This window comes from Colobus angolensis, unplaced genomic scaffold (assembly GCF_000951035.1).
Source record: "Colobus angolensis palliatus isolate OR3802 unplaced genomic scaffold, Cang.pa_1.0 Scaffold163, whole genome shotgun sequence".
Classification (NCBI taxonomy): Eukaryota; Metazoa; Chordata; class Mammalia; order Primates; family Cercopithecidae; genus Colobus; species Colobus angolensis.
In genome coordinates, this window is record NW_012114744.1 from 6,409,187 (window position 1) to 6,436,272 (window position 27,086).

Genomic DNA, 27,086 nt, shown 5'->3' on the forward strand with positions numbered 1-27,086 from the left:
AAGCCCTTGGGGATGTGTGAGTAAATGCATCCCCTTGTAGAAACAAAGAGGATTCATTCCCACACACACACACCCCCCCCACTTTTAAAGTTATTTCACATCACTATATGTATGCAGTCAAAATAGTAAAATCTCAAGGAAGGCCCTTCTCTTAAAGAAACATTTATTTATAACAATGATCCGCTTCCCTGATACCACCACCCCCTAAGATTTCCGCCTAAAGAAAGCAGATTCAACACTTGCCCTTATCCCTTCTTCCCCTTGAAACTTCACTAAAACAATAGTAAAGGGACATTTTAAAAGGCATAATCCCAGAGAAAACTGAAAAAAGGAAAAGGAGACAACAGCGAGTATATTTTGGAAAAATGCAAAGCAGAGTGACAAATTTCTCAGCAGTCCCCCAAAAGGTGAATGATAAAGCAATAGTGGGAAGACCTGATTCACATCACAGAGTCCCCAAAATACTCATGTATTGGCAGCTCTGAGGCAGGGATAAAGAGAGAAGGACTTGTTGAAAACCCCATTTAGGAAGAAGTTAGACCTCCCCCCAACACAGGCCCCTCTCCCATCCTATGTAGCAGGGTGACTACCCTACCTTCACCAATAGAGGTGCTTGAGGAAGTGGAGACACTAAAGCAGAGAGTCAGGACTGGGGACAGCAGGTATAGTAGAAGACAAAGTACACTACTAGAAACACAGAATTGAAGGTCAAATTTACATACCTTTCCTAGAAAGGTTCAAGACTCAAATCAAACCGAAATAGCAGTGGACTTCTTAAGGACAGCAGACGAGTGTCTTCAAAATTCTGAGGAAAAAGTAATTTCCAGTCTGGAATTGTATAGCCATCAGAATTAATGCATGAGGGTTTATAAAGCCATTTTCAGGGACAGAGACTTTAAAAAACCTCCTATGAATGTTTTTTTCTGGAAATTACTGGAAGACATGCTTCCTAAAATGAGAGACTAAACAGTGAAGGACAATGACTTGGAATCCAGGAAACAGAGGGACTAACACAAAAGGGAGGCAAAGGAAATTCCAGAATGGTAGTAAAAGGATATCCCATGATGGCAATAGCTTCAGGAAGCCTAGGTTGGAGCAAGTCTAGAATGTTCTGAGATATATATATATATATTCGATATATATGTATATTCGAGATATATATATATTCGATATATATGTATATTCGAGATATATATATATTCGATGAAATGCCCAATAAATTTGACTATATAAAGAAAAAACTTACAACAGAAGGAAGTAATTCAGAGTTGAATTAAACATAAACACATAAAAACAAAAAACAAAGAAATTGATGAATTTCAAGAAAAACAATAGATCGTTCCAGAAAGAAAATGTAAACCCAGTACTTTATCGGATCCAGCTGTAAACAGCATTTACATGGTCATAATCACGTAAACACCAATCTAACCATAATTATGAAATACCTGAGTTGAGGTGAGATAGGAAGTATGGTGGGAGGCACAGCAGGAAAGGTTGCCAGTTCTTCATCTTCCATAAGTGGAAGCCAATGGATAGTGCCCAAAACTAAAAACTATATAAACTAAAAGATATTACATAAATATATGATTTGGAGATACGGAAGTAAATTCCAAAGGAATCTGCTCAGACAAAATTGAAAACAATTGCCTCTTGGGTGTGGAAAAACGCCAGGATGAATGACTGCAATGTTTCATCATAAGCCTTTTGGAACTAAATTAGCTCTCTAAATTATGTGCTTGGAGCACACTGATAAAAGTAAAAACAAAATTAAAACAAACAATAGCCCTCCGCAGGCCTTGACACCAAAGAGAAAAGACTTCCTAGCTGAAGGACTTTGAATATGCTTTACATAGAAAATTGTAAGTGGCGCAATTATACTACAGGGTTATGGGAGGTAAAGGAGGTGAATGGAGAATGGAAATATTCTAACTGCTCAGGTACAGTCTTCCTTTCCCTAAATGTATCCTCAGTAATTCAAAATAGAAGTGGCATAACAAAAATATAAAAAGTGTATACTGAGGCTAGACCCTGCTTTGAAATGTGAAACTCTTCTGCAATATTGCCTATTAAAACTATACATTTGGGAGGTCAAAGCAGGTAGATCACCAGGTCAAGAAATCGAGACCATCCCGGCCAGCATGGTGAAACCCCATCTCTATTAAAAATGCAAAAAAAAAAAAAAAAAAAAAAGCTGGGCATGATGGCACACACCTATAGTCCCAGCTACTTGAGAGGCTGAGGCAGGAGAATCACTTGAATCCAGGAGGTGGAGGTTGCACTGCGCCGAGATGGCGCCATTGCACTCCATTTTTTTGAGATTCTATCTCAAAAAAAACCCAAAAAAACAAAAAAACAAACTATGCATACAGTTTGCCCAAATCAGTTTGAGTTTATTTTCCATGTTCATTTCAGTCACAAAATCATAGAACCTAGAATTCTGTTATTGTCAATTTCATTCAATGATAGTCTGGATTTTGCTTATTTGTATTCTATTGCCTCTGAATGAATGAAAAAGTGAATTTGTTTCTTTTCACATCTTTACTTCTTTACTGATAATAATGGGTATTAACAAACTTTCTAAAAAGACAATATTTGCTTTTGTATGAAGTATTTCCAATAACTTTCACTTTGGGGAAAACTAACTTTTTAAAATTTTCATTTCTAACTTTTATTCATCTAATGAAGACAAAAAAGCAATCTTCTGTAACAAAGCCAATCAATTTATTGAGTGCCTGTATTGTGGAAAGTACTAAACTTGGTAAAAACAGTTGAAGAACATAGGAAAAGATACTTTCAATCACTAAGAGCGTGTTTAGAGAAAACATACTCTCTACATGTAAAACTGAACACCCTCATTCCTTTCAACTTTACAAAGGGAGGACTCTATGATATATATTATCTAAAGAAAACAAAAACCCTATATCTAACTCACCACAAATACAAAAGGCAACTGTTTTCCAAACTGATTTTCTATATAAATGCCACTGCAAATGAATTTTACATTAAAAGAATTGTAATGTTTTCCTTGAACACTTTTACATAAGTTTGTTTTTGTGCAAGCAAGCAGATAATTAGCCAAGTATCACAGAATCCCCCTCAATAAGAATCTACTACACTGAAAGAAAAGTAAAAAGTATAAACAACATAAAGTTATTTTAACTTACTGTTCTCTGAATTTATAACTAAAAACTCAGAGTTTTTTCATAAGTAACATTCAACATGATTTAAAACCACAAAAGTCAGATTTGCTTATCTTGTAAAATTGATACAACCTGTGATTTATCTCCCCCCAACTAAAAGTTATTTCAAAATATAACATCCTTTACTGTACATTTTAATATTTTTAAAACATGGGGCCTTTTGACTCCTATCTACATGCTACATAGCCAACACTTTTAATAAACAAAAAGTTTGATGAAAGGCCTACGTTCACTAAATGATAAATGATAAACTCCAGTCTCTATCCTGTCAAATACTAAACTCTGCAAACTTTCAGTGCTAAGTATCTTTATGGCAGTTGTTTATTTTTCCTTTCCCAGTGATTGGAGGTTTAAAAATATTATGTTACTTATAGTTAGTAAATAAGGGAATTCCATTGCCAAATATTTGTACAAGATAATGGAACAGCTGTCCTTCTATTAGGAATCCATGGGGAATAAAATACTAACAACCTCAAGAGTACTTGCTGCTGAAAACACATATACACACATAGCCTCTGTTTTAGCTATAGCAGCACACACTTGGTAATTTCTGAAGGTCAATCATTCACCATGTCCAATATCTCTGTACAATTTTTTTTTAAAGTCAATAGAATCAGGTCAGCCTGATAGGAAAAATAAACTAGAACTATAGACCAATGGTTAAAGAAAGAGTCTTGTCTTAGAGACCGTCCCAAATCCACCAGTATCAATAACTACTCAGGACATGCAGAAATTTAAGCTCAGATTAAAAATGTACGGTCCTTTGTGCATGCTTGTACTTGAATAAATATTGAAGATTCTTTCTAAAGCTGTATCTTAATTAACTCCCCATTTCAGTTTAATTTACATTAATTGCTGAGCTAATTTCTTATTAAAGATGTTGGTGAAATTCAAATTAGTAAGGGTTTGCTTCACGTGATGTTCAAACTACTAGACAGAGAAATGTGTTATGCCAGGATGTGCCGGTCTAGCTGAGGGCTACAAGTTCCCAGGGTCAATGATGTACATCATGAGAGGTAAGGCATTAAGGGTCAGTCAATAAAACATCTAAACACACTAGAGAGGTCACCATGTATATAGTGTCTATTGCCTGGTAAGCTAAGTCAGCTAAAGTGTGCAAGCTCAGCCCTCTCACAAAAGATTTACAGGCTGTTACTGGTTTCTGGAAAGGGTATCTATACAGATCATTGGGCCATTCCTAAGAATGTGAGACAGGGGTCCCCATTACCAAAACCCACACATGAACATGCAAACAGGAAGGAGCCTTAGCAATATCTCAAGCAACACAGTCAAAATAATACCACACAAAATTCTGACCCTTATTGTGCCTCTCACTCAGACCTAACCAAATGTGTCCAGATCCTTCCCAAACAAAAGAGGGGAATGAGTTCCCTATAGTCAGCATCTTTATTTTTATTAAATTTCTTTTTGGAGACAGAGTCTCATTCTTTCACCCAGGTTGGAGTGCTGTGGCAAGACCTTGGCTCACTGCAACCTCCCCATCCCAGGTTCAAGTGATTCTCCTGCCTCAGCCTCCCAAGTAGCTGGGATTACAGACATGCACCACCATGCCTGGCTAATTTTTGTATTTTTAGTAGAGATGAGGTTTTACCACATTGGCCAGGCTGGTCTTGAACTCTTGACTTCAAGTAATCCACCTGCTTCAGCCTCCCAAAATGCCGGGATTACAGGCGTGAACCATTACGCCCCGCTAATAGTTAGCATCTTTATGAAAACACTTTCATAAGACAACAAGTTAGGAAATGAGAAGTTTTAAAAGACGTTTGATTAGGCAGAAAGAAAACTCGTACTATAATAGCTCTCAACAACTTTTTAGCTTATCTATAACTCTAAGTCTGTGAAAGTATCTCCTTCTAAATCACATTTTTTTATTTTCAAACAAGATATATACTTTATTTTTGTATATTCTCCAGAATGATCACAAACCCTATTTGTTAAAAAAGGGTATTAAAGGAAATAGTTTCCTTTAAATTTTACAAATCCACATATATAAATATTTATTACAAGTAAACAGCTTGCTCTTTTCATTGATAAATAGATTCATGCAAATACACTTTCTTCCTAAATCATAAATATTTTTATTCCCACAGAAAAAAAGTGCAAGAACACTATTATTTGTGAATGTAACACTCTGATTCACAGTCATGCTCAATGTTCAGAGAAGAAAAATTATGTATAAACAATGATAAAATTAAATCACCAAACTTGCCAAAACATTAGTAATTCAGTCTAAATGATAGAAGGAAGTTTGAATTAACTACAAATTACAGAATAATTGTAAAGAAATGCACTTCTGTTACAACAAATATTTGAATATAACAATGTTGAAAAGTAAAGAACTGCTTTTAAAAATAAACCAATGATGACGTGAGGAAAGCATATCCATTATCTCTAAGTAAATGTTTTTAACATCCTTGAAAAGTTTATTCGTAAAAATTTGTTCTCCAAGTTTGTTTAAGCAGTTCTACCACAGTCATCTGACACTAGTTAATTGTTTATGAAAAGTCTTTTCCCTGAAGCTGAAAAATCGCTGCAGCGTTCCAAAGAACTAATGCTGTAACCTCAGCAAGGTCCTCTTGGTGCTGGCTTGCTTCCCTAAACTCACCTCAGCCCAGCACCCAGTGTCTAGGTGCCTAATTTAGCTTAGTCACTATATTTTTAGTATCAAATATGAACTAAAGACATCTAGATTAATAGAATTTTATTCACAAAGAGCATCTGGAAAAAATCTAAAACATTAGATGATCTTCCCCACATGAGTACCTTTATTCGTTCATCAATAAAGGCATATTGTCAGAATTAAAGCATCTCCTCCATTCTCTCTTCTATCATTACAAAAGGTTATCAAAACGTGATACTCCCTTACTTAGCCAAGAGTAACAAGACCAGGTATCCATTTCCAACAGGTAAATGAGCAGAAGGTCCAGGATTAGGGAATAGACCCTCCCATCAGGGATACATAGCAAAAGATAGATCAGATCGTGCTTCTGCTCACAAAACTTCAGATCACAGAGTATGCTTGACATTCAATTTGGTCCCAGCTCACACAGCCAAGTCTCAGCCATATCTGGTACATACCTACCCTGAGACATACATGCGCCTTTCTCCAAACCCACTGTGAGCTTTCCAGTCTTATCACAATTGTTCCTTCCACCAGCCTTTGGGTCTTCCAAAGCGCCTTTTTCCCCTGGCCCACTGTCCAACAACCACTCACTGCCGCTTGCCCTTCTCCATCACATCTCAGCTCAAATACTTCCTCAGGTCCTTTTGTTAAATGTTCTTAACATAAGACAACTATTGTTCCTTAGAGTTTTTTTGTTTGTTTGTTTTTGTTTTTTACAGTACCTTTAAAAACACAAAGAGGGAACGTTTGGAGTGAAAATATTTTCATAATAAAAGGTAAAAAAAACCCTAATTGTCTCCTTAGAAGTTCTCAGTCTGTGCTTCAACTCAGCTGTGCAAGCCCTACACAGAATGTGAAACTGTAAAATATTTTAAATGCTTGTTTAGTGGAAAAGACACTGCAATGATTCATATTTTACTTAATTAGAAATTATTTTAAGTTGCTATCATCTAATAAAATTCTGTTATTTTATTAACTCTTTAGAATTGTATTAATATTCTTCTTCAAAATGTTTCTAAAATGTCATTATTTTAAGGAAATTTGTTGTTTCTAAAGTTTAAAAATTTTAAACTAAAATAATGGCAATATAAAGAAAATTCAGGAATAACCACTTATTTTAGAATAATTCAAATGCATTGCTTAACAGAAATACAAAGTGATACAACTACAGTGTTAATACATTTTAAATACAATTTAAACTATTGTTTCTGTCATCTAAGCTGAGAAGATTTATCTTAGCCTGAGCATGTCACCTGAGCCTATCACCTTTTCTCTGAAAAAGGGAAAAGATATACAGGTTACAATTCTAAAAATGTGAGTTTTTAAAATTTATGTAGTTTCAAGAAAAAGCTTACCTTAACTCATAATCTTATTTAGCCAACAACTTCATTAGACATTGCACATAAAGCAAACACTAACCATGTTTTTTTTTCTAAATATTCCATCTAAAAGCTGCTTTCCTCACTGGCTTAAACGACTTAATTCTCTCATCTTTTACAAACGTTATCTGCCCTCTTGTTTTAACTCTCTCTACATTTAGGATACTGTTTCCTGAGTCATCTCCTTTTAAATGAATGTTTTCTGGTTTATGTTTGCCAAAGGAAGTTAGTAGACAGATACGTGGAAGTAAATGAGAAAGTGAAAACACTGCACAATTGCTGAATTCACCTCAAGGAAGCATTCGCTGAATTGGTGACCAGTATTCACAGGTGGAATGAACATTTCAATAGCATGTGCTGCCAGAAAAATACCTGACTTTGAATTTTCCACAAACTCAGGACAGTCACCAAATCAATGGATATTGAAATATTTCGCTTACATTTAACTAACATTATCTCAAATGTATATATCTAAAAACAATCTATAATAAGGTTTAAAATGCTTGCAGTGACATAGCACACCATACAAAAACTTGAATCATTCATATTTCAAACCCTGAAGTAAGACAAAGGTCCAATGACCAGCCAAAATCCTGTCATAAAGACCCAACACTAAGGCCATGAATATCACACAGTTGTCCTGGGCCCGTCTCTGACACAACATTACTTTTGAAGACATCTGCTGACATACTTTCCTGGGGCATCAAAAACCGTAAAATACTTACAAAGCAAATTTAACTGAGGGGTTAAAAGATCAATATGCTGAAAATTATAAAATACTGATGAAAGATGACACAAATAAATAGAAAGATATCCCATGTTCATGGATTAGAAGAATTAATATTGTTAAAATGTCCATACTATCCAAAGTGACCTATAAATTCAATGCAATCCCAATCAAAACTCCAATGTCATTTTTTACAGAAACAGGAAAAAAATCCTAAAACTCCTGTGGTACTACAAATTCCCCAAATAGCCAAAGTAACCTTGAACAAAAACAACAAAGCTGCAGGCATCATGCTACCTGATTTCAAAATATATTATAAAGCTACAGTAACCAAAACAGCATGGTATTAGCCTAAAAACAGACATATCAACCAGTAGAAAAGGACAAAAAGTCCAGAAAGAAGTAAACTGACACATTTACAGCCAATTGATTTTTTGACGAAGATGCCAATAACACACAATGGGAAATGGAAAGTATCTTCAATAAAGGGGAACAACTGGATATCCATATGCAGAAGAATAAAATTACTATTATTTCACAGCATAAGCAAAAAAAAAAAAGTATTAAAAATTTAAATGTAAGACCTGAAACTGTAAAACTAGTAGAAGACAATGTATGAGAAGAGCTCCAGGACACTGATCTAAGCAATGATTTTTTGAATATGACCCCAAAGTCACAGACAGAAAAAAAGCAGAAATAGACATATAAGATAATATTAAACTACCAAGATTCTGCATAACAAAAGAAACAATTAGAAGAGTGAAACCCACAGATTGAGAGAAAATATTTGCAAACCATGTATCTGTTAAGGGACTAATATCCAAAACATATAAGGGACCTAAACAACTCAATAGCAAGAAAGTAAACAACCCAATTAAAAATAGGCAAAGGACCTGAACAGACATTTCTTAAAAGATGACATGCAAATACCCAAAAAAATGCTCAACATCACTGTTAGCAAAATACAAATTCAGACCACAATGAAATATCAACTCATAGCTCTTAGAATGTTTACTATTCAAAAGACAAAAGATAACAAATGTTTGTAAGGCTATGGGGGGAAATAATCCTGGTATACTGTTTTTGTAAATATAAATTAGTACAGCCATTATGGAGAGCGGTATGGAGGTTTTCAAAAAATTGTGAATTGAATTACCATATGATCCAGCAATCTCACTTCTGAGTGTACATCCAAATGAAATGAATAGGAATGCCAAAGAGATATCTGTATTCTCATGTTCATTCCAGCATTATTCACAATAGTCAAGATATAAAAGCAACCTAAGTGTCGATCAACAGATGAATAGATAAAGAAAATGTAGTCCCTATATACAACAGAATATTATACAGCCCTAAAAAAAAAAAAAAAAAAAAAAACAAGGAAATTCTGTTACTTGTGGTAACATGGATGAACCTGGAGGACATTATGTTAAGTGAAATAAGCCAGCACAGAAAGACAGATACCACATGATCTCAGTTATATGTGGAACCTAAAAAAGTGTTGATCTCAGGGGAATAGAGAGTAGAATGGTGGTTACTAGAGGCTGGTAGGGTGAAGAGGAGGATGGTGAAAGGATGATTAGTGGGTACAAAGTTTCAGTTAGATAGCAGGAATTACTTTTAGTGACCTATTGCATAGCATGGTGACTACAGAATGATGTATAATTGTATATTTAATAATGATAAGCTGTATATTTCAAAATTGCTAAAATAGCAAACTTTCAATGTTCTCACCACAAAAAATAAGTGGGTGCAGTGGATATGTTAATTAGCTTCATCTAAGAATCCCAAAAAGTATACATACATCATTGAAACATCAAATTGTACCCTATGAATACATACAATTATTACTTGACAATTACAAATAAAAATTTTTAAATTATAGTTTTTAAAGAATTCTAGCTAACAAGTCAAATAAAGTACATGTATTGAGCAGATATGTTTCTACTATATAAAAAAAGTATAAATGTTGAATAATTTTTCATTTCCTGATATCAAGCAATAAAAGCATTACTATCATGTAATGCTTTATCCATAATTCTACCTCAGCAAAGTTTACTGATTTCAGCCACCTTCCTCCAGCCCCAAAGTCTTACTTAGTTCACACTCTTATCCATGGCTTCTGGGGATGATAATATAATCACTAACAGGGCTTTCTATTGTCTCCCGCTTAAATGTGAATTATCATTTCATCACAAGCTGGAAATACCCATTGGTTCTTTACAGCTCAAAGAATAACATCTAACTTTTTGATAAAGACCTTCACAATTGGACTTAACTTCATCTTCTTCTCACTGTGCACCAACACCACAGCCGCACTGACTTTCTAAGTTTTGCCTAAAGCTTTCCCTGTCCCTTCACTCCTCAGTGTTTATACACACTCTTCATGTTGCTGTAAATCTCCTTCCTTCCTCATCTCCACCAGGAAACCCTTATGTATTTTCAACATCCAGTTCAAATAAAGACTCTACTGTGAAACATTCTGGAAAGCTCCATTTGCTCCTGATTCTGGGTTCCCACAGCAATTATTTATACATTTAATATTATATTTCGCTTTGTAATTTTCTTTCTATTCACCCCTTTCATCTTGGTTCTCTCAAATATCTATCACAGATGGGTACTCAATACACAATTAAGGAGGGCAAAAGGAAAGGAAAGGAGAATGAGAGGTGAGGAAGGTAAAAAGGAAAGGAGAAACTGCTTGACTCTTTGAGAAGATAAGCAAAAATGATAACCACAATAGAAATTTTAAAGTTCATTTTATAATAAGCATACGAAAAGACCATATTTTTAGAAATTAAATGACTACCGAATGCTTTGGAGTAATAAATGAAGCATAGTTAAGTCTTCTAGAAATAATGCCAGCAATTAGTTAAATGCCTTATAACAGTACCGTGGTGTAGTGAAACATGTGTGGTCTTTGAGCACAGGCTGCATTTGAATGCTAACCACCACCACCAGCTGTGTATCTTTGGGGATTCTACTTTTCCTCATTTGTAAAATTAGTCTAATAGAGTTGCTATGAGTATATTTTGAGAAAACGAAGGTAAAATATTGGGCAGATACTGAACATATGGTAAATGGTATGATGAATCTTCATTTAGAAATAAAGTTTAGGCTATCAACCAAAAATATAAACAAAATAATAAAGACATAAAACTTAATAGATTAATTTTTACTTAAGGACTTATGACTAGCTATATAATTATAAAATTCATGACTCTGTAAGAGAAGGCCTTAAACAGAGACTCTTTAGAAAATCAATTACTACTTAAATATATGCGGATTTGCATTATGATTTTAAACAAACAAACAAAAGAAAAAAGAGGGGAAATTTCTCCAAGGCCATTAAAATTTCACTTGATTTCCACTAAGGAAAGCATTCAGATCTGGTTTCTCTATATTTAAAGAAAGTTTGAAAAGTGCAAGCAAACAATCAATAGTTATATTCAAAGTCTCTGGAAAAATAAAATTGAAAAAAAAAAGCACATCTCCTTTAAAAATGATTCATTTGTATTAAATACATAAGGTACGTCCAACTGAATTTCTGACAAGCACTTGACTACCTTGTGGTTTGCTGGCAGTTGAGCATATATTTGCATCACATCCTGACAAATGATGATCTCCTGATGGTGACATTCAGCTGTTGTCAACATCATAAACATGTCTGTTCAATCTGCTGACATTCCCCCTGAGCTGGCACTGCTTTCCCAACACCTATGTTAATAGCAAGGTAGAACTGCAATAACAAATGAATTTCATTTGGTCTACAGCTAAAGCCTTGGGAAGTACCCATCTAAGGCTTAAAACCAATTTCAATGTAGCTTCAATTTCTCTTTTAAAGGGAGAAGGAATTTCTACTACTGAAATTACTGTGAAAGGCATGGCATATTCCAGTTTCTTTTCTTAGTCATTTTTGGCTTGTTTTCCCATTATAATTAGAATTTAATTATTCTTAATCTCCTCATATAAATACATAAAAATTTCTGTTCTATGACAGTTTCACACTTACTAAGAACATATCTAATGAGTATGTTTGCCAGATAAAGCAAATAAAAATAAACATGTCCATTTCAATTTAAATTTCAATGAATAATGTTTTAGTATATGTATATTCTAAATATTGCATGGGACAAACTCATACTAAAACATTATTCATTGTTTATCTGAAATCAAATTTAATTGGGCATCTTGTATTTTATTTGAGAACCTTAAATTAGGGTGTTTTAACAACTTATATCTATAAATCTATTATTCAAAAGAAGAATGAAATTCATGACCAAGGCTTCTCGGAAATGTTTTCCAATAGGTGGCCTAGCTTGTAGAGGTTTTCTGTTGCTTTTTGGTGACGGCTGAGGGGAGGTTGGTTACAAAGACCTGTTTTGAGGGAGGCTCGTTTACTTTTTCTTGATCAGTCTGTTGAATATTGGCATTTTTATTTTTGCTTGAACAGCACAACAGCCTAGCTGCCAGCTCTTTTTTTTTTAATATATATAATCATTCAAGAGACATGGCAGCTCTCTGAGATACCAATTGTCTTTTGAAAAAGAGCTTTCTTACACTAATCTGTTTTACAGGTCTTAAAAGCAAAACAAGGCTTTGAATACAGGGAAATGGATAAGTTGGATGAATGCATTCTGCTTGTTTAAATATTTACATCCAAAATAAAAGTAAGAAACTTCCTTAAAAAATTGTTTTTAATTAGGATAAAAGGCTAAAGGGCACACAAAAAATACTGTAAGTTACTTTGTAAATATTTGCCAAAGACCTTACATCATGTCACACTCTGCAGTATTTTACCACCAGACCCCCATGAGCCATTTCCCTTGTAATCTAACCTTTTCTAACAGCCAAATCCCTCTGCTAAAATCTCATGCTCATCACTGCCTTCCAGGCAACATCTTTAATCTGATGTGCTGGTCATTCCTACGTTCACTATTCTAATTTATTGTCTGTTATTCAATGATTTAATAAACACTTATTAAAGCACTGAGCAAGGTGAATGGTTCATATTACTAAGTTGTTTGTAGTCTGGTAGTCTGGGCTGATTATTAAAAAGAAAAGGAAGTTTATAATAAGGGAAATACACTAGGCTTCAAAAGTTGAGAAAAGTCTATTAGAGACATCAATAAAGGCCCAGTGAGAATGGGCTTTGCAATCAGGAACGCCGAGGTCTGAATCCAAGCTCCCATCCTTACTGCTGAATGACTTGTGGCATATTACTGACCTCTCTGAACTTCATTTAATAATTACCTATCTCAGATAACTGTTGTCAGGTTTAAAATGAAAACGTTTTATACATTACAGGACACATTTGTAAACACTTAGGCAAAAAATCAGCTATTATAGAGTAAAATGACAAAATTGTTACAAATATTGGAACTAGACTGCCATGGTCTGAATACTAGATCCTCTCTTTACTAGCTGCGTAGACTTAGGCAAGTCACTTAATCTCTCTATGCCTCATTTCTTCATCTATATTAAGTGACTAATAAGGGTAATTCAAAGTTTTAGTACAATTTCATACTCAGCAGAGAGGATAAAATTGATTAACTCATGTACAAGAACTCTTCATTTAAAAAAAAATTCAGGTAAAACTATACAGTGTCTGGCACTGTAAGTACTCAAGAAATGTTAACTACTTCAATTATCATCAGTGTCATAATTATTGTTTAAAGAGGTAGCATTTCAGATAAGTCTTCATGGGCTAGTAATATTTAAATGAAAGTATTGAGAAGAAATTTCTGGTTAAGAAGACAGCAAGAATAAATGTAGAGAAGAACGAAGCAAGAAAGTTTGTTCAGGGATCAGAAAATATAGAACCAGAGAATAATGAAGTAGATAAGAAAGCAAAAAACGGCAGATAAAGGCTCGATTGTAGAAGGACTTGGTGCACGTTTGAGGTGTTGGTACATACTTCATTACCCAATAGGGAGTCTCTACACCTGTCTGAGCAGGAAGTTAGGAAAGCCTGAACTTGGGCATCCCAGAGGAGGATAGAAAAGAGAGGACAACTTCCCAAGACTGTAGAATCTGAACTGAGAGGAGTCGGTAGCTGTTTAGAGGAGAAGGATGTGGGGAGGAAGTCAGAGAGGAAATTGCCTGAGAAACAGACCAGAGGCAAATTGGTTGTGAGTGATAGATACATGGGAGTTGAGACCACAGATCATTCTTTAGCAAGGGGGAAGCTATGTTGGGTCTAGACAGAGTAAGGACTAGAAACCTGCCATGAGAGGAGAGGTAGCCCCAAGGGAATGGAGAACGAACTACCAAAGGCAAGCAACAGGAAGGAGGAACCAAGATGTAGATGTCACCTAGGGACATATGGAACAGCAATGCATAAAAAGATGCTTTGTAAAAAAGAGTACATCCAAGAAGCAAAGTGGGGATGGAAAAAGGCAAAATCAATCTATGCTCATCATCCTCCCAGAGGGTGGCACTGAACCCTTTGGGCTGAGCTTAGAGCTCTTCTTCTCTGGCCTCATAGCACCCAGTGCAAACCCTATTAGAGTTCTTATCTCATAAAGACAGGTCTGACAGCAAAAATTCGTGGTATATATGACCAGTAAGTGTTTAGAGAAAGAATGAATGAGTAAATTAGTAGCCTTTAGAACCTCAGTCCTCCATGCCACTTTTGCATTACAATGCTCTTTCCAGTATTACAAACTGGACTGTGATTCACAAGTCTAAGATTTGCCTTACTTCAAATAGCAGGCCACATTACTTTGTTGTTTGTCAATTTGCATTACTAGCATTTAAGCAGCCTAAGGGAATGCATAAAGAGTTTCCAAAATGTGTTTCCAAAGCCTTTGTAGTTCCATGAAATACCTGGCCCTACTTGCCCTGCCTCCCTCCAGCATCCCACTGCATAGGAGCTGTGCAGAGTAAAAGCTGGGAGGAGGGAGGAAATGGCAGTCAGACCTTAGTTGGTTATAAAGAGAGACATCATTGTAAGACTGTGTTTTCAAAAAGAATTCTGTGACTTTTTACTTAAAGCTTGAAATATGTTATACTCTACTCAAATTATAGAAGGTTCATGTAAAGTAAGTCCTTTTGTTTATGTTTAAATTATTGCCCAAATATCTAAAATTGCAAAATAAGATCCCAAACTTTTCCACCATTCTCCTTTCACTGTATACCTATATGAAGAGAAATAAAGCAGTAAGCATGTTTCCCCATCTCTGAATGTGGTTTATTTTCTTTTTTTTTTTTTCTTTTTTCTTTTTTTGTTTTTGAGACAGAGTCTCGCTCTGTCACCCAGGCTGGAGTGCAGTGGCGCGATCTCCGCTCACTGAAAGCTCGGCCTCCCACGTTCACGCCATTCTCTTGTCTCAGCCTCCGAGCAGCTGGGACTACAGGCGCCCACCAACACGCCCAGCTAATTTTTGTGTTTTCCAGTGTTCGACCTGAACAGTTACCCTCCAAGAAGCTAAGTAATACATTAGCACAGGTTGTACTGTGAAATGCAAAGCTTTAGTCCAACTTCACACTAAGATTCTATTTTAATTGGCTTGGCATGGGAGCCAGTCAAGCACGAGTGTGTGGGAGCTGACTCCTGGAGCCAATTTGTTCTCATCTGTCCCCAGCTCCACATTCAGTTATGATTTCATGTTGGTAAATTAAAATTGACCATGCTGGAGAATTTATCCCATGGAAATCCTCAAATGTTACAAATCTGAGCTTTTTTTCTGCCCAGTGATCCAGCCTACCAGCACACCACTCAAATTGTTTAAGTTCTTTACATGAAATTAACGCACAGCCAGGGCTGAGACCTACTACAAAGAAAGCATATACTCAATGAATTAGTTTTTCAGCCTTATATGTCTGCAACTATATGTTAGTAATCTCACTACCTGGTGCCACTAGTATATATTTTACACATTAAGTGCTCTTCTAAAAATATCTATATAAACAGCATTTTAATCAACTCAATTTTTTAATGTTAAAAACGTTTGCCTATTTTTGAATTAAAAGACTAGGCACAGAATTTAAATGGTGAAACTAATTTAACAAGTACCTAGTGCAACTCTCAGAGTTAAAAACATAAACTAAGGTTATAGAAACTGAGACTCGTTTCTGTTCTCTAAACTATATAAAGGCAGTGACAGGGCTATTACCTATGTCTGCTACCTCACAATCTGAATTTCCACACGAGCTTACAGGGTGAATTTGTTTAAAAATAGAAGAGAAAGAAACAGTTCCTTTATGGCTTCTCAGTGCCAGTCCCAAGGGGACTTTTTGAGTGCTAATAACGACAAGGACATTAGAAAGCACTCATACTTTCAAATGAAAATATCAACACGTAGCTGGAGTGAAATAATTAAATTGCTTATATATATATCCATACCTCATCATCCGACTACAGCAAATACGTGTATTCAAATAATCTCCTGTGAAACGAAAGCTTCCCTTCTTACAGGATGTTGTTACTGCTATCACTGCTCCCTAATCTTGTGAACCGATTAAAAAATAATACATTACTGGTTAATCTTTTTAACTATAATAAAGAGAAAATATAACATCATACCCATGCAAGAAGCAACAGATTTCTTTTCACCGTTCCACAATATCCTAACATCCCCACAATGATAAGAAAACAGCAAACAGCAATCATGACCGGATGAACCACAGGAAAGTAAGTCAAAATGACTGCTTCCTCTACCCTGAAAGAAGAAAAATAATGTATTAGAAATAAAATATAATCAAAATGCACCCAAGACATAGTAGAAGACACAACTGTGATTTGTGTTAATAATTCTTTAAATCACGATGCCTCAAAACTAGTGACTGTATTGTTATTTTCAAAATCACTGTGCTATTGTTGTTATGTTTATTTGCTCACTTGCTTTATTTTTGGTTTTGCAGTGTTTGGTTTTTTTTTTAAATAGAAGTGGTAGCTTTCCTACCCCAACTCATTTAATATATAATATACGGGACCTTGATAAAAGGTCCGTCTATAATTATCTCCGAAGCCTTAGCCTAAGTAAATCACATGGGAGCCTTTGCCATTTCCCAGCTGGGAGGAATCTCCTTCCTCTTCTCTCATCTTTGACCCCACGTGCACTACGTTTCTTTTCCCTGACAATTGATCCTCCCCCAAAATGTAAAAGACTGCTACGCAAAGGAAAATCAGTCTACATTTGAAGAAAATAGGTAGAAATGATTTTTGCTAGAACACGATGAAAAATTCATTAACTAAAACCAGTACTAATGATAAAAATTAACCGTTATTAAGCTAAGTTCCCCTGTGTTAAGGACTTGAAAAAAATGTTTTTCATTTAATCCTTACCACAATTCAGATGTCATATATTATAATACAGTGTCCATTCAGAGATGATGGAGTAAAAAGTAATCTGTCCCCTGTGATATTAGTAGATTAACCCTTGAAATTTGAGAAAAAAAAAATCATTGTGGTGTATGGTTTTCATTAACCCAAGAATATGAAGGTAAGAGGAAGCTGATGGTAATTTTCTTAGGGAAAAGTAACTATGCTGGTTCTTTACACGCACCTATGACATGGCTGACACACAACCAGAAGGACAGGCAACTGCTATTACCATACCCAGAAATATCTATATAAACATGCTGTCACCTGATCCCCGCTAGGACCAGAGGCTCACCTTAAGGAGAACTCTGGAGGATGCAAGTGTCTGTGACAAAGGTTGCTATGGGCAGGAAAAACTTTTCCAAAAGACCAAGCGAGAGCACTACCATATAAACAGCTGAGGGCAAAGTTACTTAAAATAAGCATGAAAGAATTCAATCAATAATTATAAAGTATACCTCGTTTCTGCAGTCAAAGTGAGAACATTATTTAGGTAGTCCCTCATCCAAGCAGAAACTGCCAACACACTGATGGACATTAACTGGGGAGAAAAAAGTACAAACTGGTTACCAAAGATTTATATAACATTCACTGCAGGATTAATAATAGGAAAATTAAGGATTTTGTTACATAATGTATTTTCCAATTACCATTTGCTACATCTTGAAATTTACTATTACTATAAATGTCTGCCATTCCATTTTGTAATCATGTCATAGGCACCAAATAGAATACCACCCAAATGGGATACAGAAAACAAAACTGCTAAGTGGCTGATCCCAGGTTCAGGACAGAAACTGCACAAGATGAGGAGGCCACAGAACAAATAAATTATCAAACATATAAGATGTGTCTAAAACACACTGTCATTTGTAAAGGCAAGGAAGCAATTAAATACTATTACTGAACAATTAAATACTGTCAAAAAAAGTCACAGGAGTTAATTTAAAACGACTTCTACTGGCTAAAATTCAAACAATTTAAGCATTAAAATGATAGTAATAGTAATAACATTAAATGTAATCCTTTGATTCATAAAGCGCTAAAGTATATACACGCGTACTAACACATATATGTGCTAAAGTATATAAACTCGTAATGAACAAAATTCTCTGGTCATCTTTGTAGAAAGTTGAATACTCAACTCATTATTCAGAAAACTGACAAGAATCTGTCATTTCTATTTATCCTACTTTTCCCGAACAAACTAAAGGAAGAACCAAGGACTTGATTAAACTTTTTATGGAAGAATTTCTGTAATATTTGCAGGAAGCATTCTCGAGCATCACCATTTAACAACCCTTTCTCAAATAATGGATCTCAAAAAAAAAGATCCTCAATGGCTGCAATTCTGTCAGGTCATTGGTTCTCAACCCTATCTGTACATTTGAATCATTTAAGACTGAAAAAAATTACTGAGCGCAGGTTTACCCTGGACTAATTCTAGGGAGTAGGGCTTGGGCATCAGAAATGTATAACAGCTTCACAGATATTCTAACAGGTAGGGAGGGCTGAGAACCACTGCATTAAATGAAAGGCTGGTGGGGAGTCAGAATGGAGAGAGTAGGCAGATGATCCAGGACCCACTGGTCACTCTTAGTGTCATAAAAAGAGACAACTAGACATAATGTGTCTCCCAATATGGTACGATCAGAAGCACACAGAAATTCCTATGAAGTATTTTCACCAGAAGGTCAAACTTGAGTCAAATCAACCCTCCCGCACTATCAGTCAATAAAAAAAATATGAAATAGATTTAAACATGTTAAATGCCACCACGGGAAGCAATTAGCAAAATAAAGCATATGAGAAATTTTACAGGACAAATGATCTGCTTTCTTGAATTGAAAAAAAAAAACTGGCAAGTTAAAACAAAAAGGAGAGAAGGAGAACCTCTTATAGATTAAAATAGAGATTACCCAGTGCAATACATTGACCTGGTTTGGATCCCGATTCAAACAAATCAACTACATAGAAATATTTATGATACAGCTGAGGAAAGTTTAACCCTGAATGAATGTTTGGAAATATTAAGAAACTACTTTTTGATTATTTTAGGTATGAGAATAAATTAAGTTTATTTTTTTAAGGGTCTTTATTTTCTAGACTTATATACTGAAGCAATTTTAAATGAAATATATTTATATCTATACTTGTAAGAAAAAATAAATGAAACATAATGATGACTGGGATATGGTTTAATAATTAATCATGACTGGGAGAAGTTAGGTGGGAAGTAGAGAAGGGCATGTTGATAATTGTTGAAACTGGGTAATGAATAATTGGGGATTAATTATACTGCGCTTTTCCACTTTTGTATATGTTTTAAATATTTTCATTATTTAAAAATTAAAAAAAAAAACACTAAAACAAATTAAGAAGAAGTCTTCCTGGGAAGTTTTCCTAAAAGCTGCATATTATTAACTCTTAAGTTTGAAATGTCTTTCCTTCTTTGATGGAAATGTTTTTGAAATGTGTATTTATCTTCTTAAGTACAATGTAGTGAAATTCAACTTACCCTGATTTTTAATAATTTCTAGTATCTTAATGAACATCAATTACCATTACGTGCTACAGCTTTAGCTTTAAATGCTGATATAATGAATACATAGAAGGTAGAAATGAGTCTGCGCTAACTCAAGTGGTGGCCATAAAACGTGCTTTCTGCATGAAGGCTCCAAGGTAAACAGACTGTGTAGCGCTCTAAAGCTTTGAACAGTAAATTATGGCTATCTGCTTGGAAAATCTGCTAGTGAATTCAAACTTCCATCATTTATTACAAATATTTACCCAACAATTACTATGTGCCTTGGACTGGGCAAGATTCAGAGACTGACAATAAATAAGAGAAATAAGATCTAGGCCTTCTTGGAACCTCTTGGGGATCACAGGCAACAATTACACAAAGAAAACAATTACAAACTGTTTTAAAAAAAGTGCCATGAAGCACAGAAAAGGGAAATACCCTGTTGAAGATCTCTCAGATCCTGAGTGGTAGAGCTGGGATTCAAATTCAAGCTGTTGGGCTTTGAAGCATCAGAGTTAGTCACTGTCTCCCAAGTTTAGAAATAGGCATGGTATGTTTCACAGAGGGTGAAAACACTACCCTACGCAGCACGTAGAATTCCTTTTTAGAAAGAGGGGCAGTGGGTCTCCTGTAGAAGTCAGGTTCAGTCTAAATGTCTGAACTACTTTCTTTGGTGAATGGGAGCTCAGTGGTTCTTAACCTGTAAATACAAATGTATTTCAACACAATTAATTTCCTTTGTAAGCCAATACATTTTGTTTTGTGGATTAAAATACAGATTAATAGTAATATTATATTAATTATATTAATCTTTTATGGAAGAATTTCTGCTAATATTTGTAGGAAGCATTCTAGAGCATCACCATTTAATAACCCTTTCTGAAATAATGGATCTGAAATAAAATACAGATTAATAGTAATATTATATTAATATTACATTACTATCAATCTGTATTTTAATCCACAAATTAGAATACAGTTTAATATTCTAACAATAGGCCCACAGGTTTATAAGACTGCCAAAGGAGTCAATGGCCTATAAGATAGGTTAAGAACCCTAGGACCACAGTCAAGAGTAGAATTAGGCCAGTTATTATTATTCTCATGTCTGTTAGAAATGAACAGATTATAAACCTCATAAAAGTTACAAGTGGGTCAGCCACAGTAAATTAGTCATGTTTCTAGCTTCTTCTGATGCATTAACATCTGTTGTGCATGCATATGCCAGACACATCCTGCTCTGGAGAACCTAAAAATGTGCCTAAGTCACCTTGCCTTGGCCTGCCGCCTCCCTCATTGCTTGTTCCGTCCTCAAGGGGAGATGTTCTCCCAGGGTTGCACTTTTCAAATACAAACAATGCAATCCAGAATCCACACTCCTAAGTACCTCCCTTATGGGGTTCTCCCACTTAGGGGCCACTATACACCTGCCCTAATCATCCCAAGGCCAATTGTTCAAACTGGCCAATCCTAAACCCACTTACCTGCCTCACCTATACCTTCCCATAGAAACCATGGTATAAACACTTGCCCACAGTTCCCATCTCCCTTTCTGCCTTGTGACTGACCCTAGTGTTTCCCCTCTTGCCCCCCACCCTCCATAATGAGATGTGTACTCCATGTCTTGGGATTTATGAATATAATAAACTGTCTTCTCAATGGCAGCCATCTCCTGGTTTTTTGGCCTTAGCATACCTAATCGACAGCAGAACCTATTAAAACACACAGACCTAGCAGAAGACTGTTGTCTCTTTGATGAAATCTGTGGGCACGTGTTCTCCCTCTACTTGGCTATATGTGGGTCTTTAAAACGTTGTAAGTATTGCCAGGACAGAAAAGTCTATTAATGTGGTGCATTAGTCCATTCTCACACTGTTATAAATACCAGAAACTGGGTAATTTATGAAGAAAAGAGGTTTAGTTGGTTCATGGTTCCTCAGGCTGTACAGGAAACATGCCTGGGGAAGCCACAGGAAACTTTCAATCATGGTGAAAGAGGAAGCAGGCACATCTTACATGGCCAGAGCAGGAGAAAGAGAAAGCAGAGGAAGGTGCTACACATTTTCAAACAACCAGACCTCATGAGAACTCACTCACTACCACGAGAACAGCAAGGGGAAAAATCTGTCCCCATGATCCAATCACCTCCCACCAGGTCCCTTCCACAACATTGGGGATCACAATTTGACATGAGATTTTGGTGGGGACACAAATCCAAACCATATTATTCAACCCCTGGCCCCTCCCAAATCTCACATCCTTTCACATTCCAAAATACAATCATACCTTCCCAACAGTCCCCCAAAGTCTTGACTTGAGTCCAACATTAACTCAAAAGTTCACAGTCCAAAGTCTCACTTGAGACAAGTCAAGTCCCTTCTGTGTATGAGACTGTAAAATCAAAACCAGTTAGTTACTTCCAAGATACAATGGGGGTAGAGGCATTCACTAAATATTCCCATTCCAAAAGGAAGAAACTGGCCAAAACAAAAGGGCTACAGGCCCCATGCAAGTCCCAAATCCAGCAGGGCAGTCATTAAATCTAAAAGCTCCAAAATAATCTCCTTTAACTCCATGTCTCACATCCAGGCAACAATGATGCAAGGGGTGGGCCCACAGGGCCTTGGGTAGCTCTACTCCTGTGGTTCTGCAGGGTACAATCCCTGTGGTTGCTTTGTTTCACAGGCTGCCATTGAATGCCTGCAGCTTCTCCAGGCACACAGTGCAAGTTGTCAGTGGGTCTATCATTCTGTGGTCTGGAGAAGAGTGGCCCTCTTCTCACTGCTCCACTAGGCAGTGCCCTAGTGGGGCCTCTGTGTGGGGGCTCAAACCCCACATATCCCTTCTGCACTGCTCTAGTAGAGATTCTCCATGAGGGCTCTGTCCTTGCAGCAGACTTTTGCCTGGATATCCAGGCATTTGCATACATCCTCTGAAATTGAGTCTGAGGCTCCCAAGACTCAATTGTTGCCCTCTGTGCACCCACATGCTTAACACCACATGGAAGCTACCTAGGCTAACGGCTTGCACCCTCTGGAGCCTGAGATGTACCTGGGCCCCTTTAAGCCACAGCTGGAGCTGAAGCACCTGGATCATAGGGAGCAGTGTCCCAAGGTTCTGCAGGGTAGCGGGGCCCTGGGCCCAGTCCATGAAACCATTCTTTCCTCCTAGGCCTTCAGGCCTGTGATGGGAGGCTCTGCTGTGAAGGTCTCTGAAATGCCTTTGAGGCATTTTCCTCATTGTCTTGAATATTAATATTCAGCTCCTCTTTGCTGATGCAAATTTCTGTAGCCAGCTTGAATTCCTTTTGAGAAAATTAGTTTTTCTTTTCTACCACATGGTCAAGCTGCAAATTTTCTAAACTTTTATGATCTGCTTTCCTTCTAAATATAAGTTCCAGTTTTAGAACATCTCTTTACTTACGTATATGACCATACACTTTTAGAAATAACCAGGCCAAATCTTAAACACTTTGCTGCTTAGAAATTTGCTCTGCCAGATTACCCTAAATCATCACTCTCAAGTTCAAAATTCCACAGATACCTAGAGCAGGGGCACAATGCCACAATCTCTTTGCTAAAGCATAGCAAGAGTGACCTTTATCCCAGTTCCCAGTAAGTTCCTCATCTCCATCTGAGACCACATCAGCCTGGACTTCATTTGTCAATATTACTATCAGCATTTTTATCACAACAATTTAACTAGTCTCTAGGAAGCTTCAAACTTTCCCTTGTCTTTCTGTCTTCTTCTGAGCCCTCCAAACTGTTCAAATTTCTGCCTGTTACTGAGTTACAAAGTCTCTTTCACATATTCAGGTATGTTTATAGCAATGCCCCACTCCTGATACCAATTTTCTGTATTAGCCCATTCTACCACTGCCATAAAGTAATACCTGAAATTAGGTAATTTATAAAGCACAGAGGTTTAATTGGCTTACAGTTCCACAGGATGTACAGGAAGCATGGCTAGGGAGGCCTCAGGAAACTTTCAAACATTGTGGAAGGGGAAGCAGGCACATCTTACATGGCCAGAGGAGGAGTAAGAGAGAGAAGGGGGAGGTGCTACACACTTTTAAACAACCAGATCTCTTGAAAACTCACTCTCTACCATGAGAACAGCAAGGGGGAAATCCGTCCCCATGATCCAATCACCTTGTACCTCATCCAAATTTGACATGAGATTTGGGTAGGGACACAAATCCAAACCATATCATGTGGTATTTTATTTCATTATCTAAAATTATTTTACAGTTATAAAATCTCCTCTCTTTATCACTCTTCAAAGTAATGACTTCTGTTGGTTTCTCTATTCTATACTGGCTTTATAGAATGTTCAGCCAGTTTTCAATAACATAGTTCTTAGTCGTGTCAACACATTATTTCATTCTTCATAATGTACAATTCATTATCAGTATAGTTACTACACATAGTTCTTCCATTTTTAGCAAACAAAAAAAAAGTGTATATCGTTTAAATGGTGTATTCCAAGACATTTCTTATATGGCAGGATGATTAAAAGCCTGGGCTTTGAAGTCATTCTTCCATTCAAAAATCATATATTGGTCACCTGCTCTTTGTCAGGCACTGTGCTATGTGTTAGGGATACACTGATGGACAGTAACAGACACTATCTCTGTGGTGCAATTAACTAAGTGAAGAGGACACAGGTTAATCAACTAATCAGAGATATAAATATGTAATTGAGAACTGTATCAAGTACTGAGAAGAAATAGTACAAGTTTCTGTATGAATTCCTTTTGGAGGGCCTGACCCATTCCACGAGGTCAAAGGAACTTCTCTAAAAGAGCTAAGATCTAAAGGATAATTATCAAGTTACTCAGGAAGAGGAGGGTTGAAAATAACCTTCTGGTCAGAAAGAACAATGGCCCCATGAGGGAAGGCAACATGACAAAGTAAGGAAAATTTGCACATGGTGAGAAGGAAAAAGCAGGCAGGGGTGAGACTGCACGGAGTCTTGAAAGCCATTTCAAGGTATATGGGCTTCACCAGCATGACAATGAGAAGCTACTGAATTTTGAGTTTCAGCTAGGAATTCTAGCTCTACTGCCTTTTAGCATATGACATTCAGCTTGATCTTTCCTGTGCCTCAGTTTTCTCACCTGTTAAATGATATAAAAATAAGGCCTACTTCGTAAAAGATCTATATGACCAAAAAAAAAAAAAGAGTGAGACTCTCATATACATTACCTATAATTACTGCAAGTCACTTTAGACTTAATCTTTCTCAGTCAGTCTGAAAGATTAGATTACCCCTAAATCAATTCTGAAATGGAATCTTCAGCTCTTTGAAGGTCTACCAGATGGACAAGAGAGGAAGCTCTTTGATAATCAGATATCTACCTATCAGATTATCATGGTCAATTTCAACATCTCTAACACTAAACTTATCTCCATTCCTCCTAAATCTGCATGTTTCTCCCACTGTTTTTCCTGTAAATGGTACAATCAATCCTTCAATCATGTAAACTGGAGACTTGGCAGGAAGGCTGAACCTCTCCCTTTTCCTCAGCTCTATATCTAATTAGTCTCAAGTCCTGCAAATTGTACTGGCAAGGCGTCGGGTGAATTCCTCCCCCTTTCCTGCCACAATTGGCTGGTTCAGGCCTTCATCCTCTCTTGCTATCCAATTATAATTACTTTATAATAAAACTCTTCAGCTCACAGATTCCACTGCCAATTCACCCTTCAGTTACTTTTATAGAACATAGATCAAATTCTTCTGCTTATAGCTACCCTTTATGGTTCTTCTTCAACTACCATTTATTTAATCTTCCCTCAACTCCCTCTGAGAGAACAAAGTTTAAACTCTTGAGTAGGCACGCCAGACCCTTTTCAGCTACCCCTTAACCTTTTTCTTAAACCATGCTTCATGCCAGCTCTTTCCTACACACATTCTATATATGTAAAACAACGAAACTGCTTGCACATCTCCAAAATGCACCATGTGCACCTCCCATTGCCTACACATCTTCATTCCTGCAGTGCATTCTACCAGGAATACCATCCTGCCCCAGCTTTCCTATTCTCATGTGCTGAGCAACATCTACTTCTCCTTCAAGGCCAGCTTGAATATCAACTAGAGTGTAAAGATTTTCTCCCAACTGCTGCCTTACCTACAGATCTTTTCCCTCTTAATGCTCTTTGCACAGACCTCATAAAGCAGTTATCCTACTGTTCTTGTTTCTGTCCATCCATCTCATCCCAGCAGAGGGCACAGAACATTGCTTATCTCCCCATCACATAGAAAAGTGCCAGGCTCAGTGGTGGTGCCTAATATATGTTAGGTGAGTGAATGAGAAAATAATTAAATTAAAGGGAGATGGTTTCATCCTGCTAGATAAGCTGTTAGAGATTTTTAAACAAATCAGAAGATGCTTTAATAAGAACTGAGCTTTCTATCACTGGAAGTTTTCCAGTAGAAAGATGGTTTCTGGAAAACAAAGTCAAAGATTTATATATCAGATTAGAAGCTGGCGAAAGTGTTCTCGAAAGTTCTTTAAACTAAAACTTTGCAGTATACTCTGTTCCAATGTTTTTCTCACAGGAGTATACCCAAACATTTCAGCTGTGCACAGAACATTAGTCAAAATAAATAATAACACCAAGCCTCATTCTATAGTAAACAAGCAACCCTGGGAATAAAGCAGCTTTTTCTCAAGGAATTGATTCTAGAAACATTAAATGTCTGAGAGTAGTTTCATCCTCAACAAGTGAGGCTTTACTCACTGGGTTTGAGAAAATGATAACAATAAAAACAAATATAGTGCATGCCTATAGCAAGAAACAGAACTAAAACGAGACTAGGTCAACTCAAAACTAAACCAGATACTAAACCTAGAAGGGCAACTTATGAGGGGGATTCAGGATTCCTTGCTAATCACGTTATTTTCTGCTAATTTTCCAAATTAACTATGAAAATAATCCTTCAAATGCCACTCACATTGGCTAAATTATTAGGAACATTATAGTTATCATATGTAGCTAGGCTTTATAGCTTCTTATGTTTTCTCCAGTATTGCAACATGTTACTTGAAGCTCAAGGAGATATTTTAAAACTAAACGAAGTATTACTTGATAGAAACATATTTAATATATTATTTGGCAGGACATTTGTCACAATCCCTCTTGCAAAATACTTAGAAAATGCTAGCTTTCAACAAATATTTACAAACATAAAATTTGCAGTGCTGAGGATATGGTCTGCTTTTGTTTGAATATAATTATATAAAAACAACTCTTGAATCAAGTTGTTTTCTGAATCAGA

The 27,086-nt window shown here is 36.3% G+C and overlaps 1 protein-coding gene across 2 annotated transcripts in view; it reads right to left on the reverse strand.

The window, feature by feature from the left end:
* Positions 1-27,086, reverse strand: part of TSPAN12 (tetraspanin 12) — a 70,493-nt gene that overhangs the window by 34,418 nt on the left and 8,989 nt on the right. For both annotated transcript variants that reach the window (XM_011937386.1, XM_011937385.1), the window contains 2 exons: positions 17,734-17,816; positions 16,478-16,613 (listed from right to left, as the gene is read on the reverse strand). In XM_011937386.1, coding sequence (XP_011792776.1) covers positions 16,478-16,613; positions 17,734-17,816 — 219 coding nt within the window. The remainder of the gene's footprint in view (positions 1-16,477; positions 16,614-17,733; positions 17,817-27,086) is intronic.